This window comes from Cylas formicarius, unplaced genomic scaffold (assembly GCF_029955315.1).
Source record: "Cylas formicarius isolate icCylForm1 unplaced genomic scaffold, icCylForm1.1 PGA_scaffold_1__22_contigs__length_36826433, whole genome shotgun sequence".
Lineage (NCBI taxonomy): Eukaryota > Metazoa > Arthropoda > Insecta > Coleoptera > Brentidae > Cylas > Cylas formicarius.
Genome location: NW_026844264.1, coordinates 27,858,110 through 27,884,863, shown reverse-complemented (window position 1 = coordinate 27,884,863; position 26,754 = coordinate 27,858,110). Strand labels below are relative to the sequence as shown.

General features: G+C 32.7%; 4 protein-coding genes across 6 annotated transcripts in view; 1 reads left to right on the top strand and 3 right to left on the bottom strand.

Annotated features, from left to right (window-relative positions):
• Positions 1-1,299: 1,299 nt before the first annotated feature.
• On the bottom strand, positions 1,300-11,031 carry LOC132697055 (Fanconi anemia group I protein). 3 transcript variants are annotated; one of them, XM_060662315.1, is made up of 18 exons: positions 10,716-11,031; positions 10,381-10,667; positions 10,113-10,280; positions 9,824-10,062; positions 9,423-9,762; positions 9,145-9,368; positions 8,220-8,421; positions 7,899-8,167; positions 7,442-7,602; positions 7,223-7,381; positions 6,504-6,695; positions 6,250-6,449; positions 5,396-5,733; positions 5,143-5,339; positions 3,233-3,400; positions 2,976-3,159; positions 2,702-2,918; positions 1,300-2,436 (listed from the first exon to the last, which is right to left on the bottom strand). In XM_060662315.1, the coding sequence occupies exons 1-18, from the start codon at positions 10,803-10,805 to the stop codon at positions 1,986-1,988; spliced, it is 4,086 nt and encodes a 1,361-aa protein (XP_060518298.1). In that variant the 5' UTR covers positions 10,806-11,031; the 3' UTR covers positions 1,300-1,985. The 3 variants fall into 3 exon arrangements, with proteins under 3 accessions (XP_060518298.1, XP_060518300.1, XP_060518299.1); XM_060662316.1 differs by having other exon boundaries at positions 1,301-2,436; positions 5,396-5,721; positions 10,716-11,030; XM_060662317.1 differs by lacking the exon at positions 10,113-10,280 and having other exon boundaries at positions 9,824-9,861.
• Positions 11,032-11,877: 846 nt separating this feature from the next.
• On the top strand, positions 11,878-14,884 carry LOC132696012 (heat shock protein 60A). The gene is made up of 7 exons (XM_060660531.1): positions 11,878-12,014; positions 12,305-12,478; positions 12,561-13,255; positions 13,310-13,518; positions 13,850-14,161; positions 14,212-14,390; positions 14,448-14,884. The coding sequence occupies exons 2-7, from the start codon at positions 12,305-12,307 to the stop codon at positions 14,595-14,597; spliced, it is 1,719 nt and encodes a 572-aa protein (XP_060516514.1). The 5' UTR covers positions 11,878-12,014; the 3' UTR covers positions 14,598-14,884.
• Positions 14,885-14,942: 58 nt separating this feature from the next.
• On the bottom strand, positions 14,943-21,054 carry LOC132696011 (pre-mRNA-splicing factor ATP-dependent RNA helicase DHX16-like). The gene is given in 10 exon segments (XM_060660530.1): positions 14,943-15,205; positions 16,201-16,384; positions 16,444-16,674; positions 16,857-17,094; positions 17,097-17,231; positions 18,981-19,373; positions 19,424-19,810; positions 19,865-20,083; positions 20,209-20,528; positions 20,580-21,054. Coding segments are annotated over 10 exon segments (2,682 nt in total). The 5' UTR covers positions 20,930-21,054; the 3' UTR covers positions 14,943-14,980.
• A 224-nt stretch (positions 21,055-21,278) lies between these two features.
• LOC132697150 (uncharacterized) overlaps positions 21,279-26,754 on the bottom strand; it is a 13,922-nt gene continuing 8,446 nt past the window's right edge. The window contains exons 9-15 of the mRNA XM_060662442.1: positions 26,604-26,749; positions 26,255-26,556; positions 24,931-25,126; positions 22,985-23,202; positions 22,717-22,920; positions 21,804-22,025; positions 21,279-21,754 (exon numbers count right to left, since the gene is read on the bottom strand). Coding sequence (XP_060518425.1) covers positions 21,572-21,754; positions 21,804-22,025; positions 22,717-22,920; positions 22,985-23,202; positions 24,931-25,126; positions 26,255-26,556; positions 26,604-26,749 — 1,471 coding nt within the window. The 3' untranslated portion in view covers positions 21,279-21,571. The remainder of the gene's footprint in view (positions 21,755-21,803; positions 22,026-22,716; positions 22,921-22,984; positions 23,203-24,930; positions 25,127-26,254; positions 26,557-26,603; positions 26,750-26,754) is intronic.

Here is a 26,754-nt window from a genome sequence, read left to right as displayed (position 1 = left end):
ACGGGGCATGAGTCTCAGAAACGCCGTAGCCAAATGTAAAGGTAACCTTGATTCACGAAGTAACCATTGCACATGGCGCACATTGGTCCTGCCCGGTTCTATAAAATGTAGAAATCGATTAAAATCAGTGTCGTTTGTTTTAAACTAGTCTTTTGTATATTTGTTTTCAGAAGTGATAAAGGCGCACTGCCTATAAATTTGGGAAATAGTATTCGTTTCAAGCGGATGTATGATATGTTATGTCATTGCATTATGTTTATGTTAACATAGTTTCCAGATGTCTTAAATTTACACTGGTAACCAGGCCAGATGGGATCGGATATTCCGTATGAGATAATTGCGGGAGCCGTCAGAAGCACCGGTCGTCATTTTATGACAAATAATTTAGAAGTTGTTTCACTGTATAAATATGTTAATTCATTGGATATTGGATTGATTCGTGAAGTCCCTTTTAATTACTGCACCCTTCCAGGTTATAAAGAAGTAACCATACGCCCATAAAATAGCCGAATGATCCTAGCAGTCTTGGCCAATTCAAGAAGGAGAAGAAGTTAACCTTAATTTAATTTATAAATTTACCAACCCTTTAATAAAATATTTTTGCTTGGTTTATGAATTAAATAAATTAATGAAAAGGAAGAAAAATAGAAAACAAATTCAATAAGTTATTTTTAGATTTTATGTATCTAACAGAACCCTAAATGACAATTTTTTGTTGAATATTGCAGAAACATTTGTCTGCAATGAATGTGGGACAAAATGCGGTACAAAAGGCAATATTAATATTCATGAAAAGAAAACAGATTTCGATTCGGTGATCCCAAACCTTCGCATAGGTGTTCCAACGTAGGGGCGGTTAATTTTGGCAACTTAATTAATTAATGGTCTTAATGATGCCAAACCCTCGAAATTTTGACCTTATATCTGACTCATGCGCATTGACCCGCAACAATTAACACGCCACTAAAAGACGTGAACGCTTAAATTAGCAAATTACCGTAAGTCTAACGTTCGGATATACAAAAGCTGTTCTACCTGAAATCAACTAAGACATTACTTATTAGACATTATTAGTTAGTCAGAATATATTAGTTTCAATTGACCAAGTGAAATTTTACTTAGTAAAAACAATTATAAATGAATGACTGTGGTAACAATTTCACAATGAATATATTATTCCATTAATGTTAGGATATTATTATATTAAATATTAAATTAACACAGTATCTTGCTGGGTAGAGACAGGGACACATAATTCAAAAATATGTTTTCTTTATCTTTCACCACATTTTGCCTAAATAGTATGATAAGAATGCAGTATTTGGTGGAATGTCCGTAACTCCGAATATCATATAAGTGTGAAGCTTTGGCACTTCCGACAATATACTAATTGCATTGAGGTCACTGTTCTTCCCGTTCGAATATAAAAAAAATAATAACTATTTACTCAACTGGTCCAGCCTATATTCTTTGAAATTTAAATAAATAAATCCTTTGCTCAGACTTACACGCGCAGAAATAGGGGAAGAAATAGCTGGTAATTTTATCTGCCAAATTTCTTGCAACTTGGTAGTAGACACATTGAAATATTAACATGAAATTTTTTGTAGAAAAGTAGAATTAAATTAAATTACACGAGAACATGAGTTTACATTAGGTACAAGAATTACAATTAATGAGAAAGGGTATTTACGTGTATATTGATGTAAAAATTAAATTATTGGTAGTTAGTTCTGGTTATGCACTTCTGCTGCATTAAAACATTAAATAGAATCCTCTGTATATAATATATTTTTTTAATTATTTGGTCTCTGGACCAATTTCATTGTTTTTGAATTGATTTTGAAAACACGGATAATGAGCATGATACGTTTAATTGTTCCTCATTGTGAGAGTCTAAATGGATAATTGTTCAATATTTTAAGAATAGTTAACAAAAATATATTTAAACATACATAAACGAATTTGAAATAGTAATGTCAATATTACTGGTGTCTTGATTTTTTTGTAGGTGGAACTGAGGACTCTTTGTTTTGTTCATTATTTTCTTCCAGCCCACTTCTGGTGGTACTCAGAGTCTCCGGCGCTACACTACTAGCCTGCGTTGCATCAATTTCCCCTGCCTCTTCTAGGATTTCTTTGAGCTTTTTTATTCGAAAATCCCGAACTGTTCCTGACCCAACATATTTTGATAAATCGCATTTAGTCTTTTTCGAAAGTTGGATGACGGTCTTGCTGAACTGTTCGATCTCATAGATAACTTTCGGGATGATTCTCGTTTCTCGTAACACTTTACTCTTCATTACTGACGAATCTACAGTTTTTTTCTTTGCCTGGGTTTCATTTTCTTTAGGTTGACTTTCATCTATATGCAGAATCAAGTTATATACAAGTGGAGCTAAATTTTTGCCAGCCAACTTTACAAGGTTTTCAAACCTAAAAAATGATTTTTTTTTGCTTTCCATCTACCGGGTTTTTCCTCATAATTTGCCACACTTGTTAAAATTTTTATTTAAAGATAAAAAAAAGTTTGAAATGAATTTTATAGTTTTGACTAAATCAAACTTGCTGGCTAGCATCAATATAGCCTCATATTTTTAAAAAATTGAGTTAATGTAGAGAAAATTGAAACATAATCCCAATAATGGCACAAAAAGGAGTGGCGAATCATAAGGAAGTGCTATTATGGTGCACATATTACCTTGCTGTCTGAAACGCTAAATTGGTTTTTGATGACTTGGTTAAGAAGTACTTGGTAAGTGACGTAAGTGAAGAGTAAAACTGCATTAGACTTTTGAATATCGCATCTGATAAATTACCGGCTGGGATGGCGATGGCGGTTAAATTAATTAGAATTTTGTTTACAAAACACAGTTGACAAGAAACTGCTTTCTCTTTGACGCGTAAATCATCTTTTTCTAAAATAATAATTTTAGATTTCAATTCGGCGAGAACAATTAGAAAACATTTAATACTTTTTTCAATATTTTCCTCTCCTGGAAAAATTATGATGGAGTAATCGGATTTCAATCTTGCGATTATATTATCCAAATCATCCAATATTGCTTTTAAATTGCCACACAGAGATAATATGATGTAACTGTAAGTGCCGGCATTTACAATTTTTATGGTGACATCATTATCTGCTTGAGTAGTATCCTGAAAATGTGTCGGACAACATAATATAATCAAAGAAATTTTCTAACATCACATTTGCAGAAAAATAACCCACCTCTCCTATGCCACCTATACAGTTCTTAAGACTTCGCGAGATATTTTCAAAGAGTGACAGTCCGATTTTATGTTTGACGTGTGTTTCAAAAAGCAAATTCATTAAAACACCAGCAACCTTTCCTGTAGCAGCTTTCTCATTTGCCTGGGTTTTCATCCAATCATACAACTAAAAATAACGAGGATGTCAAAACAATATAGTTCTTAATTATTGGTTTTAAAAATTAAATATTTTGGCAAGGATTGGGTGAGATGCATAAGATGCATATTATTATCGGACTTAATATTTATTTTTATAACACATTAAAAGAGACCTAGGTGGCCTTCTGTTATAGAGTAACAAACTGTATATATATATATATATATATATATATATATATATATATATATATATATATATATATATATATATATATATATATATATTCGAAGTGATTCCAGTCGGAGTTCAACAAGCGAACGGATTATATCCCGGAATATAGTGTCATATATATATATATATATATATATATATATATATATATATATATATATATATATATATATATATATATATATATATATATATATATATATATATATATATATAAATTGGTAAATTAATTATTTCTTAACAATTGCAACCATTTTTTTAAATTTCTTTCTGAAGCTGATAACACAAAAATAGCTGACAGGCACCATAGCGTCATTGTTTTTCTACAGTTACTTGACAAGAATTATATGAATGCTAATGAAGTTAATACAAACATATATATATATATATATATATATATATATATATATATATATATATATATATATATATATATATATTCGAAGTGATTCCAGTCGGAGTTCAACAAGCGAACGGATGATATCCCGGAATATAGTGTCATATATATATATATATATATATATATATATATATATATATATATATATATATATATATATATATATATATATATATATATATATATATATATATATATATATATATATATATATATATATATATATATATATATATATATATATATATATATATATATATATATATATATATATATATATATATATATATATATATATATATATATATATATATATATATATTCTCACGTATTGATTCACGGATGGAAAAATGTGATGACACTATATTCCGGGATATCATCCGTTCGCTCGTTGAACTCCGACTGGAATCCTGCATCCGACTGGAATCCTGCAAATCTTGCATCCGACTGGAATCCTGCAGACGTTTCGCCAAAATCTCACTTGGCATCTTCAATGCTCGCGCTCCGAAAACACCAGTGTTCGAAGTGTTTTCGGAGCGCGAGCATTGAAGATGCCAAGTGAGATTTTGGCGAAACGTCTGCAGGATTCCAGTCGGATGCAAGATTTGCAGGATTCCAGTCGGATGCAGGATTCCAGTCGGAGTTCAACGAGCGAACGGATGATATCCCGGAATATAGTGTCATCATATATATATATATATATATATATATATATATATATATATATATATATATATATATATATATATATATATATATATATATATATATATATATATATATATATATATATATATATATATATATATATATATATATATAAATTGGTAAATTAATTATTTCTTAACAATTGCAACCATTTTTTTAAATTTCTTTCTGAAGCTGATAACACAAAAATAGCTGACAGGCACCATAGCGTCATTGTTTTTCTACAGTTACTTGACAAGAATTATATGAATGCTAATGAAGTTAATACAAACACTGTTTAATATTTAACTTATTATACAGTCACTCCAAGAATTCCCCGTATTCCTCATTAACTTTAACCATTTTTTAAGTTTTTTCACTGTACTCTACTGTTATGCATAAATTCAAGCGCTACAACGTAATTTTCTATAACCCAGTTTAGGGAACCAACCTGTAATGCAACAACATTGCTATTGGTAGGAATTACATCTGCCAAAACCGTCAATATATTTGCCACTATAAGAGATATTTTTTTTACATCTGGATCATCGGAAGTGTTATCTTCGGCAGTCTCATATAAGTTTTTAAAATTCTCGATTAATGACCTTAGATGTTCCAACATAGATTCTTCTTCACCGTTAGTGGCATCTAAATTTCAATAATGAAAATGTTGTTGTTCCTGCACACAAAGTGCAAAAACTTACCGATATCACTTAAGAAATTGGAAATATTGCTCTTAAATTGCCCAGTCATTATCACTAAAATAGCATGAAAGCATTCAAGACCAAGAATGGCAGCAGGACAATCAAAATCAACATATTCATTGAATTTACACAAAATTCTGGTATATATTACATTTGCAATTGATGTTATGTCTTTATATGAGCGTTTCTTATGTTCGCTGTCTATAAATTTCTCGCTCTTTACTTTGTTGACCAGAAACATAGCTGCATGCAGGAAATGTCTATGCAAATCAGTTTTGGTTTTTATTACGACCGCATTTGTGTTGGAAGTCCATATTACGCTAGGCCTACAATTGATGCTATAAATTATTATAACAATATCCCGAACATCTGCTTATGGATAATTTATAATTATAAATACATATTTGTATACAGTAACGCAATACTAATAATTATGTTTTTCTGAAAGGTGTAAAATAAGTCAAATAAGATAATAAGGAATATATAGGGTGTTTGTTTTCTGTTGAATGAAATTTTCACCTTGAAATTTATCTTAAAAAAATTACGCGAAACACTACATAATCAGGTTCTACTTTCTTTATGCATTTAAAGACATTAGGTGCGATTTGTGTAATACAAAAATAATACATATGTTACAGTTAAGTTAGCGGACTAAAGATATTAGATATACATGTGTATAAGCTTGTCCTTTATTAGACTACAACAAAGCCAAGAAGATTTGGAAAATAGAAACAAAAAGTAACTACCAAGGATGAACTTATGGGCCCCTAAAACGTGTAAAAATTCGTTAAAATAAGAAATAGGTACTATAAAAGAAATAACCACTGTTTAGCAAAAAATTGACGGAAGCTTACTCGAGCAATGTTTTCAGAGCTTTATCCACTGTTGACATCTTCAATATTGTATCAGGAATTTTAAACACTTTTGAGTTTGATCTTTGATGAATTTCATTTTTTGTTGTATTATTTCCTCGAGTCTGGTTATGTTTCGTGTTATTTTGGGATTGGGTATTTTTTACATCAATCTTTTTGCCTTTCTTTGGCTTGTGAGAAACCTAAAATATCTGCATTAGATGCATAAGAAGTACAAATGTGTACTGTGTACTTACCTTTGCGAAATACAGAAATCGGTTGTAGCCCTGCATCAGACCGTTTATGGAAAGACCTTGGTTTTCTGATGTAATTGTCCAAGACGATATTTTATAGCCAATGAGGGCCTCATACACTGTAAGCGCCTCTTTTAGGATATGCATTTTGTGTTGACTTTCAGGCAAAGTGTCAAAAAGATCTGTACCATCATCCTACATTAATTTGTTGTTAATGTTAAAATATTTTTATTTATAAGCAATCTAGTAGACGGCAAAATTTCAAGTCATTTTGTCATTATTTTTGCTTGCTTTTTACTGCTGCAAATTTTAATAATCAGAATGAGGTAGTAAAACATATATTTTTGAAATTTGTAAAACAACTCACAAGATCCTTAATTCATTTGTTTTTACCATGATCAGTATTTATTTTTCATTACGAACACCATATTGGATTTTTTCATTTTGAAAATTCATTTCATTGACATATCAGTAGCTATTGCATTCTTTATTCTAGTAGGCTGTGAACAATCAAAAATCCAAAAAACTCGAAGCCTTATCTAAAAACCACTTCAATTTTTCCAAAATATCTGAAAAATTATATTAAAAAAACTTTTCATATAACAATTTTTCTATATTTTATAGTTTATGAGATCTCAAATGAATAAAATAGATTGAAGATTTAATAAAATCAATAACCCCCTTGAAATTTTGCCGCATAATTATATACGCCCGATATATACCAATTCAAGGTGTATCAATTCACAGTTGATCATTCGATTACAGAGAGATTCCATAAATTGGAGATATTTTACTACTGTAGAATTATCCCTGTCTTCCTCGGATTCCTGAACTTTGGTTAAAATTTGAGATATGGCAAAAACAAATTTACCCAGAGGTTCCTAAAAAATATTACGTGTATGTTATTATTATTAATATAATAATATATGTCGAAATTGTACTTGTAAGACGCTGTCTGTGTCACGAAGATTAGCTACTTTGCCGAAATTTAAAGGTGGTAGAGCTTCTTCATTGATAATATAATATTCAAGAAAATGAAACCATAAAACATCCAATACTGGAATACCCAAGTCAGGGTTTACAGATACCGCATAGTATAAACCTAAAATACAATTTCAATACAATTACAGTTCTAAGCAATTTGAACTTCCAACAATGATATATAATAGCTTCTTTTATTACTATTTTAATGATGATTACCAGTTAACTTGCTAAAATTCAAATTATATTGATAAATTCGAGCTTTAATTTCACTATGACATTAAGAATAAAGGAAGGCTATCATGAAAAAAGCACCCAAAAATAGCTTCAATAACTTTGCACGATTATAATAGTGAAAGTTAAATTTGAAACACAAAGAATAGGTAAATAGTTTCACTTAGTTTATAAAAACAGAACCTTCGTATAGTCTGGAGCGTACTTCGGCCTGCTGAATAAAACACCTCTTCAAAATGCCCAAAACCTCAAAACAAATGGCTTCGCCACTAAAGCTACTCGACCCCACTGTCTGAGTAGACCTGTTCAGCGATATTTGCGTATACAGAGAATGACCCGATGAGAAAGATCCACTGTTACTTGATTGACTCAAAATCAAAAGGTTTGATATTTTTGTATTAGATATTAATTTTATGAAACCGTCCACCGCAGTCTGTCTCGTTTCAACCGACCTATAAACAATTAAATCTTGATACCCTTTTAAATTAGCCTGTTTGATGTTACCTAGAATATAAAGCTTTCCTCAACACCAATATAAGCTGATCACGAATACTAGGCAGCACTCTCGCCAAGGGTATTAAGGCATCGAGTAACTGATTTCCCACGTTTCCTGGGATCTGCACTAAGCTTTCCGTTAGTTCGACAATAGAGCTCTGATTTTCCATCATAAGAAGTGGAAATGATTTGCTCAGTAAATAGAGGCATTCTAAAAATTATGCAATAATCGCGTAGTAATCATTGGTCATTTCTCACAGGCAGCCGCATAAGCCAATAAACAAAGAAAAAAATAAGTGACTGTGCAAAGAAGAATTGGTATTATACAAGGGAGACATTTGTTAATTCATCACATATTCCGATAACACGACAATTAAAAGAAAACAAACAAAATTCTCAAGACTATGTGATCAATCACATTTTTGAAGATAGGACATCCTGTAAAATAATTACAAGAAAACAGTCACTAATTCTAAAGAGCATTGGAGAAACTTTAATTTTTTAATATCAAAATGAGACCAGACAAGCCATTCATAAATTGCACAGGAATGCCATTGCCACATTTTAATTTATTTGCTTCTGTGTAATAATTTGCGGAAGTATTGTTTATCGATTATAAATTAATATTTATTATTTAAATTAAAAAATCATTAATATTTAATGAGGGAACATGAATTATTGTAAAGTTGTTTTGATCCAGGCTAGCCAAAACTGTTCATTCACTTAGAAACCTGAGAATCCACACTTCCAGCTTCAAGTTTAATTACAGAGCTTACTTGCAGCTCATCATTCCAAGATTGTAATTTATCAATTTTTCAGCGGCAGATGACGTACTGCTGGTATTATGAACTCTCGCTGAGGCTTTTTATGAGTTCTGAGATACCACACCCACGACTTGTCTCCTTTGGATACCACAACATTGTTTAGCACTTACCTATGTACTGAATTGCATTCTGTCTTGAAAAAATGTTGTTAGTAAAAGTTTTTAAGATTACAGGAGCAACATGTCGTTTATATTTTATAATTTTTAACAAAATCATGGTCCCCAAGGACCATTGTTTCTCAGCAATGATGTCCCTCCCTAAGGCAGATCCGACGCTTAATAGCGCAAATCCGAAATTAACCATTGGTTGCAAAACCAATTCCTTGTCGTGTAAGCTAGGATAAAACAATATTAAAGTTACACTTTAATTTTTTAATTAATTAATATACCCAATGTCTAAAACCTGGGTAAATATCTGTTCCGGTTTACAGTTTTGGAGCATCAAATCTCGATAAAAGTAAGAACACTGCTTTTTGTGCTCTTCCATAAATGATCTCACAACTGCTGGTCGAATAATATCAAACACCATTTCCTCATAATGTTGGATTGCTGATATTGTTAAGAGAACTAGTAACTGGAAAGGCTGCAGAATAAATTCAGGAGACTTTACTACATTTTTTAGAGAATTTAAGTAATCTTTAATGGAGTTATGACCTAGCGCTGCAGCATTATGAATATGGAACAAAACAGTACTTTCTGTGTCTAATATGTCATGATTCTCAGCATTTTCTAAAAAATTAATTTTTTATATAAAATGCCTTCCCTATATATGCCCCAAAACCAAACTTACCAATTATATCTAAATCTGGACTGTCTGAATTACTGGGCCTGGAAAAATTTGGATTGATGTAAACTCTCAAATTAAAATAGTAGTTAAGCTTTATGAATACAATTTTGCTATTGTGGTGCCGACACAATCTTAAAAGCTGGTATACGAATGGTGGAATTTCTTGGGGAGTCATCCTTCCTATGTAGGATGTCAATTTGGTAACTATTTTCAGATGTTCTTCTTTTGTCAAGGGAATATCACTAAATTAATAATATATATATGGTGCAACAAGTGAATACTTAAACCATACTTAAACATAGAGGTAATACTAGTGACGATATTGGGACTCCAGTTTCCTATACATAAAGTGTTAATAAAATTGGATTTAAATTCTGCTCCTGTATACTCTAATCCGTTATAATCTACAATATCCCTTTGAGTCAAAATTTGTAAAACATCTGGTAAGATATCTTTCCAACTAAAATTAAACACTTACATCAGCTGGACTAATTAAATTAAACCTACACAAAGCAATTTAAAAATACAAAATTTTTTATATTCCAACATTTTATACTTACATCATATTGGAACTTTCATTGGTGGACTGAATAGAGGACATACAAATGTTGCAAATTTCTACTAAGTGTACTGATTTAAACTTTGGAAGCTCAACACAGATATCCTGAACCACACATAAAGAGTTTGATGATGAAATTTCCCTTTCTTGAAGTTCTTTTATCAGAGTTAAAACTATCCCAATTCTTTTTTCATGACATTCTATTGAATCGCTTATTGATTGTAATAGATATTTCCATATTTTTGGAAAATTCGAACTAATTACACGGTTTTGAATCAGTTCAATTACCTATCAATGCAATTAATAAATTAAGGCGGCGTTTTTCTCTTTCCTTACCTCTTCCTCGGAATTTAAAATTAAGTTCTGAAGAGACTGGGTATCCTTTTTCTGACCATATTCTAAAATTTGCTTCTCTAGTGTGTCCATGACAAAATTTTTACAAATTTTCAAAATTTCGTCTGAAAACCGCCAACGCTAATACATAACTTAATTCTTCCTTAATAATTAAATCCCCACAAATTTATTCATGCGCATTATCCTGGATCCTCAAACCCATGTGCGGTTTGTACCTAAGTCGTAACCCACGGACGATAAACAAAAGAGCTTAACCAGAATTGTCACTTTCCATTAACGTACAAATTTATTGCATTAAAAGCCAAAATAACAGCATTAAAGGTTCTTTTGCTTTTACTTCTGTTGGAAACGACTGAACAGCATTAAAGGTTCTTCTTCTCTTCTTTACTTTTGTTGGCCAAAACTGCTAGGATCATTCGGCCAAGCATTAAAGGTTAGAGTGATTTTACTTCTAATGGCCACGACTGCAATAGGTCACTCGGCCATCTTACGATGAGTGTAACATGTACAAAAATCTGAAGAATGCCTTCCTTAAAAAAGGGTCTGGACCAATCCATCATCCTCCAGGTTAGTTAACATATACAAAAACGGGGACAACTTCTAAGTATTGTCATAAAATGACAACCGATTCTTCATACGACTCCGGCAATTATCCTATACGGGATATTCGCTCCCATCCGGCCTGGTAACCACTCACATTGGTTACACAGGACATCCGGAAACCGTACTAACATATAGATCATGGAATAACACATCACAAATCCATGTACATCCGCGTAAAAAGAACACTATTTCTAGAAATTATAGGCACTGCACCTCTATCACTTCAGAAAACAAATGTACAAAACAAAATTTTCTTTAAACGACACTAATTTCAACCGATTTCTACAATTTTATTGGAACCAGGCAGGAGCAACGTCCGCCATCTACATTGGTTCCATCGAAAGTCCAGCATATTTTTTTGAGATTTGCTTCTTCTAGTCGATAAAATTCGTTTCGTCAAGGTTTACTCTGCCGAATTTATATTAATAAAAGTAGATTGTTCGATTTACCGTTTTTGGGCGAATATCCACATCCATAGTTGTTTTCGATTCCGTTTCAGTGGAATTTACCAAATCTTTTCAGTGGTAGAAAATCGAGCATTTTCTGGATTCTCGAATCACGAAATCAAGTGGCAAACGTTCAAAGTTCGTTCAAGTTCGGCGTTTTCGGATAAAGGTTTTTAAGTTATTGCCGGCGTTTTTACTGAACTTTCTCCACCATTTTACGTTGCTTAACAAGGTACGTATGTGTAGGAAGGTGTATTAATTAAAACTATAGTAATTTATTATGTTCTAATCTTTTGTAACCCCTTTGTAAAACATGTTCGCCATGTGCTTTTATTCTTGCAATCTAATCCAAGTCACACGATAAATACCTAATACAACAATTTTTCTTTGAACTTTTTTTTTCCAATTTTTATCTTTTGATCTAGTAAACCAAGAAAAAATCCTAGCTTGTCATTTTGAAGTTTTATTTTAAAAAATATTTTGCGATTTTTCATTTTACATTCATGTAAATTTTAATTCTAGATGTACAGGGTACCGTTAGCCATGCGATCAGTGGCATTACGCAAGGCTCACCAAGTCAATCAATTGCAGAGATGGTACGCTAAGGATGTCAGGTTTGGACCTGAAGTCAGGGCCCTTATGCTTCAAGGGGTTGATATCTTAGCCGATGCCGTAGCTGTTACTATGGGGCCCAAGGTAATTGCATAAGTTTCATGTGTTAAACCATGGTTGAATAGATATAGCAGAATTTTTTAAATAATTATTTTTTATTAATTAGGGCCGAAATGTAATCATTGAACAGTCATGGGGTTCACCTAAAATCACTAAGGATGGTGTAACAGTTGCAAAGGGTGTAGAACTAAAAGATAAATTCCAAAATATTGGTGCTAAACTAGTCCAAGATGTTGCCAATAATACAAATGAAGAAGCGGGAGATGGTACTACCACTGCCACAGTATTAGCAAGATCTATTGCAAAAGAAGGCTTTGAAAATCTAGGAAAAGGAGCTAATCCAGTGGAAATCCGAAAAGGAATTATGGCTGCTGTTGAAAAGATTACAGAAACTTTAAAAACTTTGTCCAAACCTGTGACGACTCCTGAAGAAATATGCCAAGTGGCGACAATTTCAGCTAATGGTGACTTATCAGTGGGTAATTTGATTGCAGATGCTATGAAGAGAGTTGGAAAAGATGGTGTCATTACTGTCAAAGATGGCAAAACTTTGAAGGATGAACTTGAAGTTATTGAAGGGATGAAATTTGACAGGGGATACATTTCACCATATTTTGTAAACACAACTAAAGGTGCCAAAGTTGAGTATCAGGATGCTCTAATCTTATTCAGCGAGAAAAAGATTTCTTCTGTGCAGAGCATTGTTCCAGCATTAGAATTAGCAAACGCCCAAAGAAAACCTTTAATAATAATTGCTGAAGATATTGATGGGGAAGCTCTAACAACTTTGGTTGTTAATAGGTAATTTTGTAAAATGAACAAAATTTTAACATTTTGAAATTTTTAATTATTTAGATTACGTATTGGACTTCAAGTTGCTGCAGTAAAAGCTCCAGGTTTTGGTGACAATCGAAAATCTACACTTCAAGATATGGCTATCGCTACTGGAGGCATTGTATTTGGAGATGATGCGGATATTGTCAAACTTGAAGATGTCAAACCATCCGACTTGGGGCAAGTTGGGGAAATTGTAATTACTAAAGATGATACACTACTGTTGCGAGGTAAGTGTTAGATGGTAATATAATTTAGTTTTTCATATTTAGATTTGATATTTTGAAAAAAATAGAAGATTCTTAAGATAATACCAAGTTTTAGTTTTTTTGATTGATTCTATTTATTCCTTTGGAAATTCTTCAATAAATTCTTCTTAAATCTTTTGCTAATTTTATTGTTAAGATATCATAAAGTTTATAGGTGGGCCCTAGTCCAAAAATTAAAACAAACAAAAATATCACTTACCCATCAAGAATCAAATAATTTGACAACACTAACAAATTGGATAATGTATGTAAAAACTTAAGATTCCTTTGAAATGAGTGTGAACACTTTTAGGAAAGGGCAAAAAGGAAGACGTGGATCGCCGCGCTGATCAAATTAGGGATCAGATAGAGAACACAACTTCAGAATATGAAAAAGAAAAGTTGCAAGAGAGATTGGCTCGTCTTGCTTCAGGTGTTGCCGTAGTGAAAGTTGGTGGTAGCAGTGAGGTTGAGGTAAACGAGAAAAAAGATCGTGTCACAGATGCCTTGAATGCCACTCGAGCTGCCGTGGAAGAGGGAATTGTTCCTGGAGGTGGCACCGCATTGTTGAGATGCAGTTCTAGTTTAGATCAGTTGAAACCTCAAAATAAAGATCAGGAAATTGGTGCGTTACCTAATTTCTTTTTTATAGTGGTATGAATATAATCCTTTTAGGAATTGAAATTGTACGAAGAGCTCTTAGGATCCCTTGCATGACTATTGCCAAAAACGCAGGGATAGATGGAGCTGCAGTTGTGGCGAAAGTTGAACAACAATCTGGAGATTATGGTTATGACGCTTTAAACAATGAGTACGGAAATATGTTTGAAAAAGGAATTATTGATCCCACAAAGGTATTAATTAATTTGTTGTGTGGAATTTACAACTATAGCTTTGTCCGAATTTACCAGGTTGTCAGAACAGCTTTAGTAGATGCATCTGGAGTAGCTTCACTATTAACAACAGCAGAAGCAGTTATAACTGAAATTCCTAAAGAGGAACCGGCAATACCAGCAGGTGGAGGAATGGGGGGCATGGGCGGCATGGGTGGAATGATGTAAATTTACAAGACTTAAAACTCAAGAAAATCATGTCTGTCAAAAATAATTTTCGTTAAGTGTTTTTGACAGAAAATTGTGCAAGTGCAAAGACCTGGTTCAACGCAAATGTCTTTATTTGTGTCGGGGTTTGTATGGGTGCATCCAGAATTTTTTTTTTAATTGATTTTGAATTTTTTTAAAGACTGTGCAGCTCCTTTTGTTTCATGTTTAGAGACTTGCTGTCATCATTTTATAAGTCATCTGTCGATCTGAGCCACTGCATTTAATTTTTGTATGTAATTGTAGTTGCTGGTTTTTAATAATAAAATTTCCAATGATGTATATTGTTATAAATATATTGTTATAATTTTTTAATTTTTGTAGTTTTCAATTCCGTTCACAAATTAATCGGTTCGCGTGCTTCTCCCTACTGTTTTGGGCACCTTTTTATTTGTTGAATCTTCTAACTCCTTGGGCTTGTAGTAATGTGGTGCCACTTCCAATAACCATTTGCTTTCGATTTCAATTACCTGCCGCATAAACTCTTTTGTTGTGAAAACTAATTCATGATAGAGGATCCACCTGGGCAGGTCCTCGAATAAGGAACTGTTGGGATGAATTGTTACACTCTAACAAAAAAAAAAAATCAAATTTAAACAATTTTACTTGAACTCATTGCACCTAAAGTGAAGAAAAGTTTGAAGATTCGAAATGCAAATCTATTACAATTGCATTATTTAAGTTACTAAGTTGTGTATCCAATTTGATTTAAACGACCTAGGAAGGGTGGAATTTGAGACTACCAAAAAAAATATTGCATTGAGCAGGTGAAGCCAATGAAAAATGAATTGTCATTTGCTCTCAAATATAATTTGATTAAAATCATCTTGCAATCTGTTTTGTTTGCATTTTTACAGAAGACTATATCAATCAAGCAGTGTTTAAAAATCTGTGTCCTTATATATTTATTTGGCTATTCAAGCCATAACAAAGAAGTAACCATATTTGTCCATGACAGATTTCTTGAGAAAGAAGAAAACTAAATTATACAAATCAAAGTAAAGTATTGAGAAAATATTGCAAATTAAATTGTTCCAAGAAAGATGGATAAGTATGTATTTAATAGTTCCGTTAATTAGCTGCATTTTTGGAAAGGATAAAAGATAAATTTTTTAAACACTTTCTTTGCGCTTGATCTACCATGACACCATGAGGTCATATTTTGCCTCTACTGGAGACCATATTAATGATGCACGTTCTAATTTATTTCTTATCAATGAAAAATATAAATAAAGTATCACAATTCCATAAAATAAAACCCAACATTTAAACGGTGCCTGTGACCATCTTTTCTAAGTGACTTCTAAAAGATAACATGACATTTATAGTAGTTGAAATTTGGTGTTTTTTGACAAGACTTTTTGAAGTTGACGAAAGTATTGAATGATTCACAGTTTACTACATTAATTAAACCTAAATTTGAAATACATAATGGATTGTATTGATGATTACTTTGCTGAGTGAATATAGTTGAATAAATTATAAAATAATGACAAATAATAAGGAATACACAACCATTATTATAATGCGCTAAAGCGCTTTTGAAATGAATTTTTTGATTTACCTGATTGTGCTTCACTGTTTTGTAATTGCCACCTTTTGAGAGTCTCGCTATGTGGTAAAAATAACCGGCAGTAATGGCTTTCCTTATATTCACGGTTTCCGTAATATTCGAAACCATTTCAATTTCAACTCTTTGCATTAAACCAACTAGCTGCTCCCGCACATCTCTCGCTCTCCTCATCGACCTGAGGATATAAAAAAATAAAAAGGATTTTTATTAACACATGAAAATTAGCATTCCAACCTATACTGGATAAAATTTTCGTAACACCATTGCGTTGAGTAATCTGTATCCCTCCACTGATTGTAAACATTTAACAAGCTTAAGTGATCACCTGCGATGTGATTAAAGTTTTTTCTGGCGGTATCTGCATGAATTATTTTGTCTTTTGGTCTATAAAAAATTGCACCATTAACGGACAGCATGGCGCTTATGGTTACAACCTCTTCGGAACACTCTTCGGAACACTTATATCTAAAATAAAATTTGCAGACAATAATTACTGCAATTAAGCAACAAAAAGATGTACAATTACATATTTAAATTATAATATATTTGTTGGAGTTTAATCTCCGAATTGAATTTTATAACCATTTAAATTCCCAGCATTTTTTTTTCTTTTCACTAGTATAATATGAGCATTCATACATTCATACTTTTCCGAAGCAAGAAGTGTCTTTGCCATCATAGGATCTACAGGAAACTCGGCCATTCTCCTTCCCAGTTTTGTCAACTCCCCGTGATGATTCAGAGCTCCAAGAGCATATAACTGTTCCAGGGCAAGTATCAGAGTTTCGTGCGGCGGAGGGTCTAGAAAGTCAAAATGAACCAGATCATTTATGCCAAGAGCTTTTAGCATAAGAACTGCGTTCCCAAGATTGATTCGCTGTATTTATTATCTTCCAGCTCATGTTTAAACGACCAAGCTGTGTACAACCTGAAACATTTCCCAGCCGCGACACGTCCAGCTCTACCAGCCCGTTGATTGGCCGATGCTTTCGATATCGGTACAATCATTAAACTTTCCATGCCTAAAATGTTTTTATATAATATGATCACTCCCTTAGAATTGCTTTTACTACTAAGTCACATATTTTGCAAAAAGTAATATGCAACTGAGCAACTTTTATTAATGCTGTATTAATCTTGTAGAATAATAGTGTGGGGAGAACTGTACGCCACTGCATTGAGACATTAAGAATTTTATCACATATCACAATAAAATCCTTAAAGTAATTAAAAAATATATATCACTAACATCAACTCACTCTTCTCTATACCACAAAAGTTAACATTTGCTTGCTGAATTTTATATACAGTTTGTTGCCATATTTATCACAATAAAGTCACTTTAAGCCCAATCAGTCATCTGTATCCCACTAGAACAATAACAAAAAGACAAGGACAAGTGCCCACGCCTAGAAGTCAATTTCATAAAAATAATTTCAAATATTTAGAAACTACACTATATATGCTTTCTCTTAAAAAAAACTGATAAAGATACAATAAATAGAAGTAAGACCGAAAGTTGTAAATTTATATTTGAAAATAGACAACTTTATTTTGATTCCTTTTGAATCATAGTTTGTTTTATTTTTAGATTAGTTTAGTTACTTACATAATAAGGTAGTAGAGTGTCAGGGTAATTATTATTTTTAAGAAAAATAGAACTTTTTGGAAGTCAATGTTAAACTGAGCAAAAAATTAAAATAAGTTAATAAATTCAACAAATGCCAAAATTGCGCATTTCACTTTATTTACCCCGTCCTACTTTTTTGTAGTGTTTCTTAGTCAATTAATTGTAATATATATATATATATATATATATATATATATATATATATATATATATATATATATATATTCTCACGTATTGATTCACGGATGGAAAAATGTGATGACACTATATTCCGGGATATCATCCGTTCGCTCGTTGAACTCCGACTGGAATCCTGCAGACGTTTCGCCAAAATCTCACTTGGCATCTTCAATGCTCGCGCTCCGAAAACACTTCGAACACAGGATTCCAGTCGGATGCAGTATTCCAGTCGGAGTTCAACGAGCGAACGGATGATATCACGGAATATAGTGTCATCATATATATATACATATATATATATATATATATATATATATATATATATATATATATATATATATATATATATATATATTCTCACGTATTGATTCACGGAGGATGGAAAAATGTGATGACACTATACTCCGGGATATCATCCCATCCGTTCGCTCGTTGAACTCCGACTGGAATCCTGCAAATCCTGCATCCGACTGGAATCCTGCAGACGTTTCGCCAAAATCTCACTTGGCATCTTCAATGCTCGCGCTCCGTGTTCGAAGTGTTTTCGGAGCGCGAGCATTGAAGATGCCAAGTGAGATTTTGGCGAAACGTCTGCAGGATTCCAGTCGGATGCAGGATTTGCAGGATTCCAGTCGGATGCAGGATTCCAGTCGGAGTTCAACGAGCGAACGGATGATATCCCGGAGTATAGTGTCATCATATATATATATATATATATATATATATATATATATATATATATATATATATATATATATATATATATATATATATATATATATATATATATATATATATATATATATATATATATATATATATATATATATATATATATATATATATATATATATATATATATATATATATATATATATATATATATATATATATATTATATGTATGAATTAAATTTCACTTAACTCTACCTTATTTTGTTTATTCTAACAGTGGTTTTTACCTGTTCTTGAATTGAAATGATTTTGTTTGGCAAATCCTGGATCTATCACGTAAATAATATTATCTATAGTTAATGAAGTCTCTGCAATATTAGTCGCCAGAATGACTTTTCTAGCCCCAGGAGGAGTTGGTTCAAAAATTTTTGCTTGCATATCACTTGGAAGATTTGCATATACAGGCAAAATGATTAATTCTTTGACTTTTGAACCCAACCTCCTCACCCGATCCTGTAACAATTCTTGACACGTCTCGATTTCATCTTGCCCAGTGAGGAATACAAGAATATCTCCTAAAGGTTGGGTAACATGAATTTGTAACACTGATATGACACATGCATCCACGTAATCCGCTTCGGGGGCTTTTGTGTAATAAATATCTACTGGAAACCTTCTTCCTAAAATTATAATGTAATTAGTTATTTTTAGTAGAGCCTTCTTTTTTTACCTGGAATCCGAAAAATAGGGGCGTCATCAAAAAATTCTGAAAATTTCTGGGCATCTAGTGTAGCACTGGAAATTAATAGCTTCAAATCAGGCCTAAATCTGGCTATATCCTTGACAAGACCAAATAGTATATCAGTGTGTAAAGTTCTTTCGTGAGCCTCATCAATAATCATAACAGCATAGGATTGTAAATCAGGCTCAGAAAGGAATTCTCTATGCAAAGTTCCATCTGTCATGTACTTTATAAGAGTTCTTTCAGAAGTGCAATCTTCAAAACGAATTGCATATCCAACTTCATTTCCGAGCTTCACTCCCATTTCTTGAGCCACACGAGCAGCAACTGACATGGCAGCCACTCTTCTAGGTTGTGTACAGCCAATTTTTTTACCTAACAATGAAATCAATAAACTGTGGGACTTAATTTCAAAAAGAAAAAAATTACCATCTACAGTAAACCCAGATTCATGTAAATACTGAGGAATTTGAGTGGTTTTCCCAGACCCAGTTTCCCCTTCAATAATTAAAACCTGATGTTCATGTACTGCTTGAATTAGATCCTCCTTAAAAGGATATATTGGTAAACTTCTTTTAGTCTCCTCTATACTTAACTTTTTTTTTTCATACTCTGTGAGCTGAGGCTCCTTACTTTTTGTTTTGGTCCCTACAACATGTTTAGAAATTTAATATCAGTTTATGTGTTATTATTATTTAAGTTAAGGTACTATCTGTATCTCCAATTTTTTCACTACTCTTATATTTAACACTGCTACCACATTATTGTGTTACCTGGCATTTGTAGAACTTGAATGAAATCAATCTGATCCTCTAAAAGTAACTCATAATCATCTTCTTTCTTCGACGCATCTTTGGCACCAAATTTAAAGACAGCTGAAGCCATCTGATCCTTTTCCCATTTCTTTTGTTCTGACTGAGGAACTTTTTCCAATTCATCAACTTCCACATAATCTGATACAGAATCTTTGCCCAAATCTCTGGGCATATGATATCTTTGAACTCTTTCAAGTTCTCTTGCCTTTTCATGTTCTTGTGCTAGTTTCAACAGCTGCTTTTTGTGTTCCCGGTCTTTTCTCTCTCGTTCAGTTAGACTAAAAGTTTACTTAACTTGATTTTACCTAGACAATATAAGCAAGACTTACATTTCCTCCTCAAATAAATATTCATCATCTACAATATCTGCCTCTAGTTCAATAAGCTTGTCTTCTTTCCTTTTCTCTAAATATTTCCTCCTGGACTGAACTCGAAGCATGGGAATAATTTTATCCCGATTGGCATTTTCCAATTGCAACCTTTTCGCTGCTTCTTCGTAAGCCCTGCGATCTGAAGCATGGACAATATTTCTAGTTTTAGATGCATCTCGTTTTTTTAATCTTTCTGCGAATGCGTCTCTTTCTTGAAGATCCTGTCGACGGGCTTCCTCTTCGCTGTCTATACTTTCTGAATCTGATTCAGACTCGTATCTTTTGCGAGGTTTTTTGGATTTACTCATAATTGCAACATGAACATTCTTAACAAAACCATCATAGACCAATATGAAGATCAAATATATATAATATTCACTGCTTCACGGGCGAAATTACAAGAAACACTCGACCATTGACGACTAAATGATCAATTCTTCCAGTGTAAAAATTATGAGGTGAAAAAGAGACATTTTGCTATGGTTATGGTAATGTTCTAGTAAACGTGGTGTTTGTTTTGTTATTAACAGGTCTTTTATCTAAACATGTGTACTTTTATTCTCCATTCCGCCTCCTCTTCGTCTAGCTGTCAACAGTCCGTTATAATCGACCACAGAAAACAATAGTTATAAAATGTAGAAGTTAGAAGTTTACTTGCTCCAATTTGTGTATTTATTTATTATGGGTCAGAGCAATTCGAACAGCCAACATCAATTCATGTGGCTGATTATAATTTTAATGTATCGTCTAATGAACTAAAACTTTTTGGAAATCGATGTTAAGCTGAGGGAAAAATTAAAATAAGTTAATAAATTCAACAAAAGCCATAATTCCGAATTTCATTATATTTATCTTATCCTACATTTTGGTAGTATTTCTTGGTCCATTAATTATATTATAAATAAACACAATGATATTCAGTTTTTATATTTCAAAAAAGAAAATAAAGTTTATTGGATTTCTGTCTCATTGCACTCTATGATTTTCGATGTTAAATCGTTATTCGGGGAACATTCGTCAACTGGAACAAAATCCGATAGGGAAGGAATTGGAGATATCAGACTGAGGTCCTCTTTGACTTCAACGAAGGAGAACACTCCACTAGGAACACTCACCGATTGGGAATGCTGGCACTATGTGAAGATTTTTGAGATAGATAAAACTACCGGATGATATGCTTACGTTTACTGATAAGTTTGACATAAGCGTTCTGTGCAGTTTTCTGTGTTCAGTTTCGTGTTCTAAACTTTTGTCGATTTGATTCCTTAAGTTTAAGTTCGAAGAAATACGAAACAATCGTTCCGAACATCTTGCTATGTACTTGATCCTCGATAGAGCACCCAAGGCTTCGGATAAGCGACCTTCTCGCAGTAGTCTATAGAAGCTTCTTTCTTTTGCACATTCCTAAAAAAATATTTTATTTTAAAACTTACTCCGGTTGTCATGTGCTTCAATGATAATATGATGTGAACTAAGCACAAATTTATCTATCTAATGTTTTCAGGTCATCACATGGTTCATAGCTTGTTGAATTTTCATATTTAATTAATAATTCTTACAAATATTGCGGCTATTGCTTTTAAATATATTTTTAACATTTTTGACTTCTTAATTGTATCAGTTTTCTTATCCTCTAATATTTAAAAAGCAAAATAAAGAATATAAAAAATTGAGAAAATTAACATAATAAAAAACTGAACCAAATGGAGGTTTAGAATTAGAGATAAGCAAAATTGATCCTCTCAAATCGTCGTCATTTCTAAACATGGTCAATATGAGATACGTAAATAAAACTAAACAACAAATCTTTTTAAAAAATTACATCATCAGACATAGGGGATGTAGTGGGATGGAAAAAAAGACGATGGGCCATTAACTGAAGTATTGTTTATGACCAGTTATGTTATTTTGTTTTAATCTTTTGATGCAATAATTATATGAAAGTCTTGCATAAAGCTAGTAGATTCTACAGTCTTTATACTCTTGTTTTGAATAGCGAAATATCAAACAATTCACACTTCCCACGCATTTTTATGCATTATATCTTGAATTCATCAATCATCATAAACGTGACTTTTATAGCTCGGAAACATACTTCTGAGTGACTTTCATTTAACACCATCATCTGCGTTTTCCTTAAACACGCACTCCATTTGTGCGTAACTTCTATCATCGTATCCAATGTGACTTTGTCAGAAGGTGTGAGAACATTACCACATTTTTCTAGTTCCTTTAAGAGCTCCGTCCATTGCTCCGATTGCTTGAGCGCAAGGAAATTGTCAGCAAGTAACAACGTAATCTGTATTTTATAAAAGACAATATCAGATAACAATAAATGTATCAATTTTTATCGGTATATATACCTCGTCTTCAACGGATAACTTTTCGTTGTATAGTTGATAAAAGTCGTTGGCAATCTCGACGGTTTCGCGTTGCAAATTGTTAAGTATTTGCACAAGGCAGTAAACTTTCGGTCTACAACTTAAAAACAAGTCGGCGATCGAGGCGCATCCGCTGGACTTTGAGCACATGCAAAACGTTTCGTAGAATTGCACCTTTCCCATAATAGGCAACATGGTATCTTGAAAAATTAAGTTGCAACTTCAAGAAAATTTCGAAGGCAGGGGTATTTCTTATATACGGGATTTTACATAATGTTGAGAAGAAAATTCAGTGCAGATCTAAAAATACGTTTTTATTATTACGGTTTGACATATCGATGGGTGTTGGAACTCCCAATTGTAGGAATGACGCTCAAGTTTATGTGTACAAAAATGTTTTTCCACTCCCATCTGTAAAATGCCTAATTACACACCGATCTAGCCTGCGGGAAGCGAGAAGACCACGTCAGTTTCGTTTCCCACGGATCCGAATCACTTCGGACATTTTCGGGATTTTACCGCACGGGTTTGGGAGCAATTTTTCGGAGATATTTCCCACGTCCTGAATTTTGATGTTTGTCAATTCTGACGGTCATGTCAGTGAATGTATTCGTGCTGTTTTGCGAAAATGTACCCAAAAAGTAACGGTTATAGAAAAAGTATAGTGTGCAACACGTTCGGTAAACTTTTTAACTCACTCGTTTATTAAACACTCGCTCCGCTCGTGTCAAATAAACTCGTGAGTCAGATGCCGTTTACCGCACTTGTTGCATAATATACTATTTCCAAACCACTTACATCAGCGGCGCTCATGTAGACAACTACATTTGTTTTTGCTAAAAAATTGTACACCACAAAGTTGTAGTGTTACTGTTAATTTTTAATTCAAAATAATAGTTGCTATAGTGAACTATTCATTTGACGAATTGTAGTGTGAGATCGAAAAAATTAAAAGCCACTTTTTACTCACTTTGACGCACCAACACTAATTTTTGCAAAAAACAGTGACGTACAGTTTTTTCCGTATTTTAAAGAAACATTTTTGTATATGTAAATATTACCGTTAGTAAAAATAGTTGAGTGAACTATAAAGCAAAGATTTTTCAGTAAATTTCAAATAAACTATAAAAGAAGAAAAAGTTCGGTATCAATTTTCTTTTCAACATATGTTCGTCTATAAACATACTATATAAAACTGAGTGTATGTTTAATATAAGCACTTTTTTGATCAAATCTTTTTTTGGGTGCTTTCCTAGCGATATGTCACATTTTCCAATTATTGTGAGTAGTTACCTAATTACTAGAAGGTGAGAAAAAAATAAAAGATTGTTCGCGTTTTGGGTAGCTAAGCCACTTGCTTCGCGATGACTGAGTTGCAAGATTTAAAGGAAAGGCAGGCCAACATTGCAATTAGGTTTTTGGAAAACATTCACTATTGACCATACCGTAAAGGAAGTTTAATATTTATGCCCATACCAGCTTAGAATGTAAAAGGATCGTTAGATCTCGTTAAACGTTCTGGGAAAATGAGGAAATTGCTGTTCAGAAATAAAATGGTGCAAAGTGCAAGTTGGTGGGTGAAATGTAGAAGCATGTGCAGTATGGCTATATTATCTAATAGCCATATGACACAACGCATTGTTATTTTCTAAATTGTTATGATTTTTTAAATTGTAACGAGTGTTTCCTCATAATTTGCTACCCCTCTTTTTTTATACTAAAGATATAGGAAAAAAGTTCTGAAATTTATTCATTGACACTTTAAATTGCATAACAAAAAAACAAAAATAGAGTTTAAGAAAAAATAGCAACAAAAATGTGTATTATTTTTAAATTAAAACTTGAAAACTTGAAAACTTGAAAACCACATCATAATTAAAGAATACTAAACAAAACCGAAGCGACCATCATAGCTAGAATCAGTTTACCCAAAATTTCTCCATTCGGACCTGTTTTAACCAGTAATTCTTTGTTTTCGGCACGAAATATTGCCATGAGTAGGGACACGATGCCCTGTCCGGTGTCGGCAGCTCTCCAAGTGATCAAGTAAGGAATACATTGCGCCACTTCACATAAATCTACTAAAGCTCCTAGTGCCACCAACTTTATAGTAAAACAAGACATCTGCAACAAACACCTTTCACTGGCTATAACGATTATTTTACATACATGTATTACTTATTATATATGTATTACTTAGTTATATATTAGTTTCGTAATTATTTTGAAAAAAGTCATAAAAGCTCCGACTAAAATTATCTTCCAGTTCGTTCATTAATATCTACATTAAGTTTTTAATTTACAAATCCAACATAATTTAAGTGATTCCGCTGCAAATATTTTTCTCTACTCATTATTTTAAAATATAAAATTATGCACCGATCAAGCATGCGGAAAGTGTCACTTTCGCAGGTCAGCATCATTGCGCACCCTATAGATACTAGAGATATAGAGGCCCAGCATATGCTAATAATACAGGAACTTATAAAGCAACTATGAAAATTTTTTTGAGGTCAATTCAACATGCGCATGATTTAAAATCTGGCTTTTAACTAGTAACTTTGCGGTATTCAACAACCAACATGTCCGCTGACAGATTGTCAATAAGTTAGCATGCGGCATTTTTACCGCAGTGTTTTCTCAAAATAGACCTAGATCTCATTACAGGTTCTCGCAAAACGAGTTAAGTGCGTGGATATCGTTGTTTAGAAAGAAAATATCGCAAAGTGCAGGTTAGTGTGTAAAATTTAGAGGCACGCGGAATATATTGTTTTTCTCCTTAGTCCTGCACACTGGATCTTTTATAGTATATTAAGCAACAAGTGTGGTAAACGGCATTTGAATCACGAGTTTAAGCGGCACGAGCGAAGCGCAGCGGAGCTAGTGTTTAATAAACGAGTGCATTGTATACTTTTCAAGGACCCTTAGCTTTTAGGTATATTTTTGCAAAACAACACACATTCATTCACAGGAAGTCTCCGAAAACATCCGACTGTTCCCAAACCTATGTGGTAATAAGCCGGAATATCCGAAGGGGCTCGGATCCGTGGAGCAAGATACTCACGTGGTAAAGTGACCCTTTCCGCAGACACGCATAATTAGATATTTTACGGAAGGGAGTACAAAAAATTCCTTATGTAAGTACGTTTGCATAGGGTATATGCTTGTTTGCATAGCATATCAAGTACCGTTAAATATTTTGTGATTATTCATCCAGTAGTTGCAACTTATTGCAATGAAATCAGTATTTACTTGGGTAATATCCAACAATAGGTATACTCCGTCCATTTTGATAAACTCATCGCAAAATTCATTCGACGTGGGAAAATGCATCCAGACAAAATTCAAAACGAAAATGATCAATTTTGGATCTTGTATTGGGTCTTCGTTTGTTGGATTGACGTATCGTTTCAAATAAGCCATCGCCAAAGAAATGACATCAAGCACTTCGGAATTTGTTTCGCAAAAATGTTGTAGGAAATTGAAGACTGATTTTAAACAATTTTGTTTTTTATGATTTATAGGTCCAGTTTTAATTAAATTCTTGGCTAATTCTGAAACTGTTAAATGCGATCACTTTTTTCAAGTCATTTATACAAACCTGTGACTATAAACAGTCCCTTATTATATCTGACTGAGTTTTTAACACTGGAATTGTGGCGAGAAAATCGATCTAATACTTCTAAACAGTTTGAAACTATGTCGTAGCCCACAACTTCCCGACTTTTATGTACCACTCGCAATAAGCTAAA

Coding starts and splice junctions, on each gene's coding strand:
- LOC132696012 (XM_060660531.1), top strand. CDS start 12,305: ATGTACAGGGTACCGTTAGCCATGCGATCAGTGGCATTACGCAAGGCT. Junction 13,256..13,309: donor ACAACTTTGGTTGTTAATAG/GTAATTTTGTAA, acceptor TTAATTATTTAG/ATTACGTATTGGACTTCAAG. Junction 14,391..14,447: donor GAATTATTGATCCCACAAAG/GTATTAATTAAT, acceptor CGAATTTACCAG/GTTGTCAGAACAGCTTTAGT.
- LOC132697055 (XM_060662315.1), bottom strand. CDS start 10,805: ATGGACACACTAGAGAAGCAAATTTTAGAATATGGTCAGAAAAAGGAT. Junction 9,763..9,823: donor TCCAGATTTAGATATAATTG/GTAAGTTTGGTT, acceptor TTAATTTTTTAG/AAAATGCTGAGAATCATGAC. Junction 8,168..8,219: donor AGGAAAGCTTTATATTCTAG/GTAACATCAAAC, acceptor AATTGTTTATAG/GTCGGTTGAAACGAGACAGA.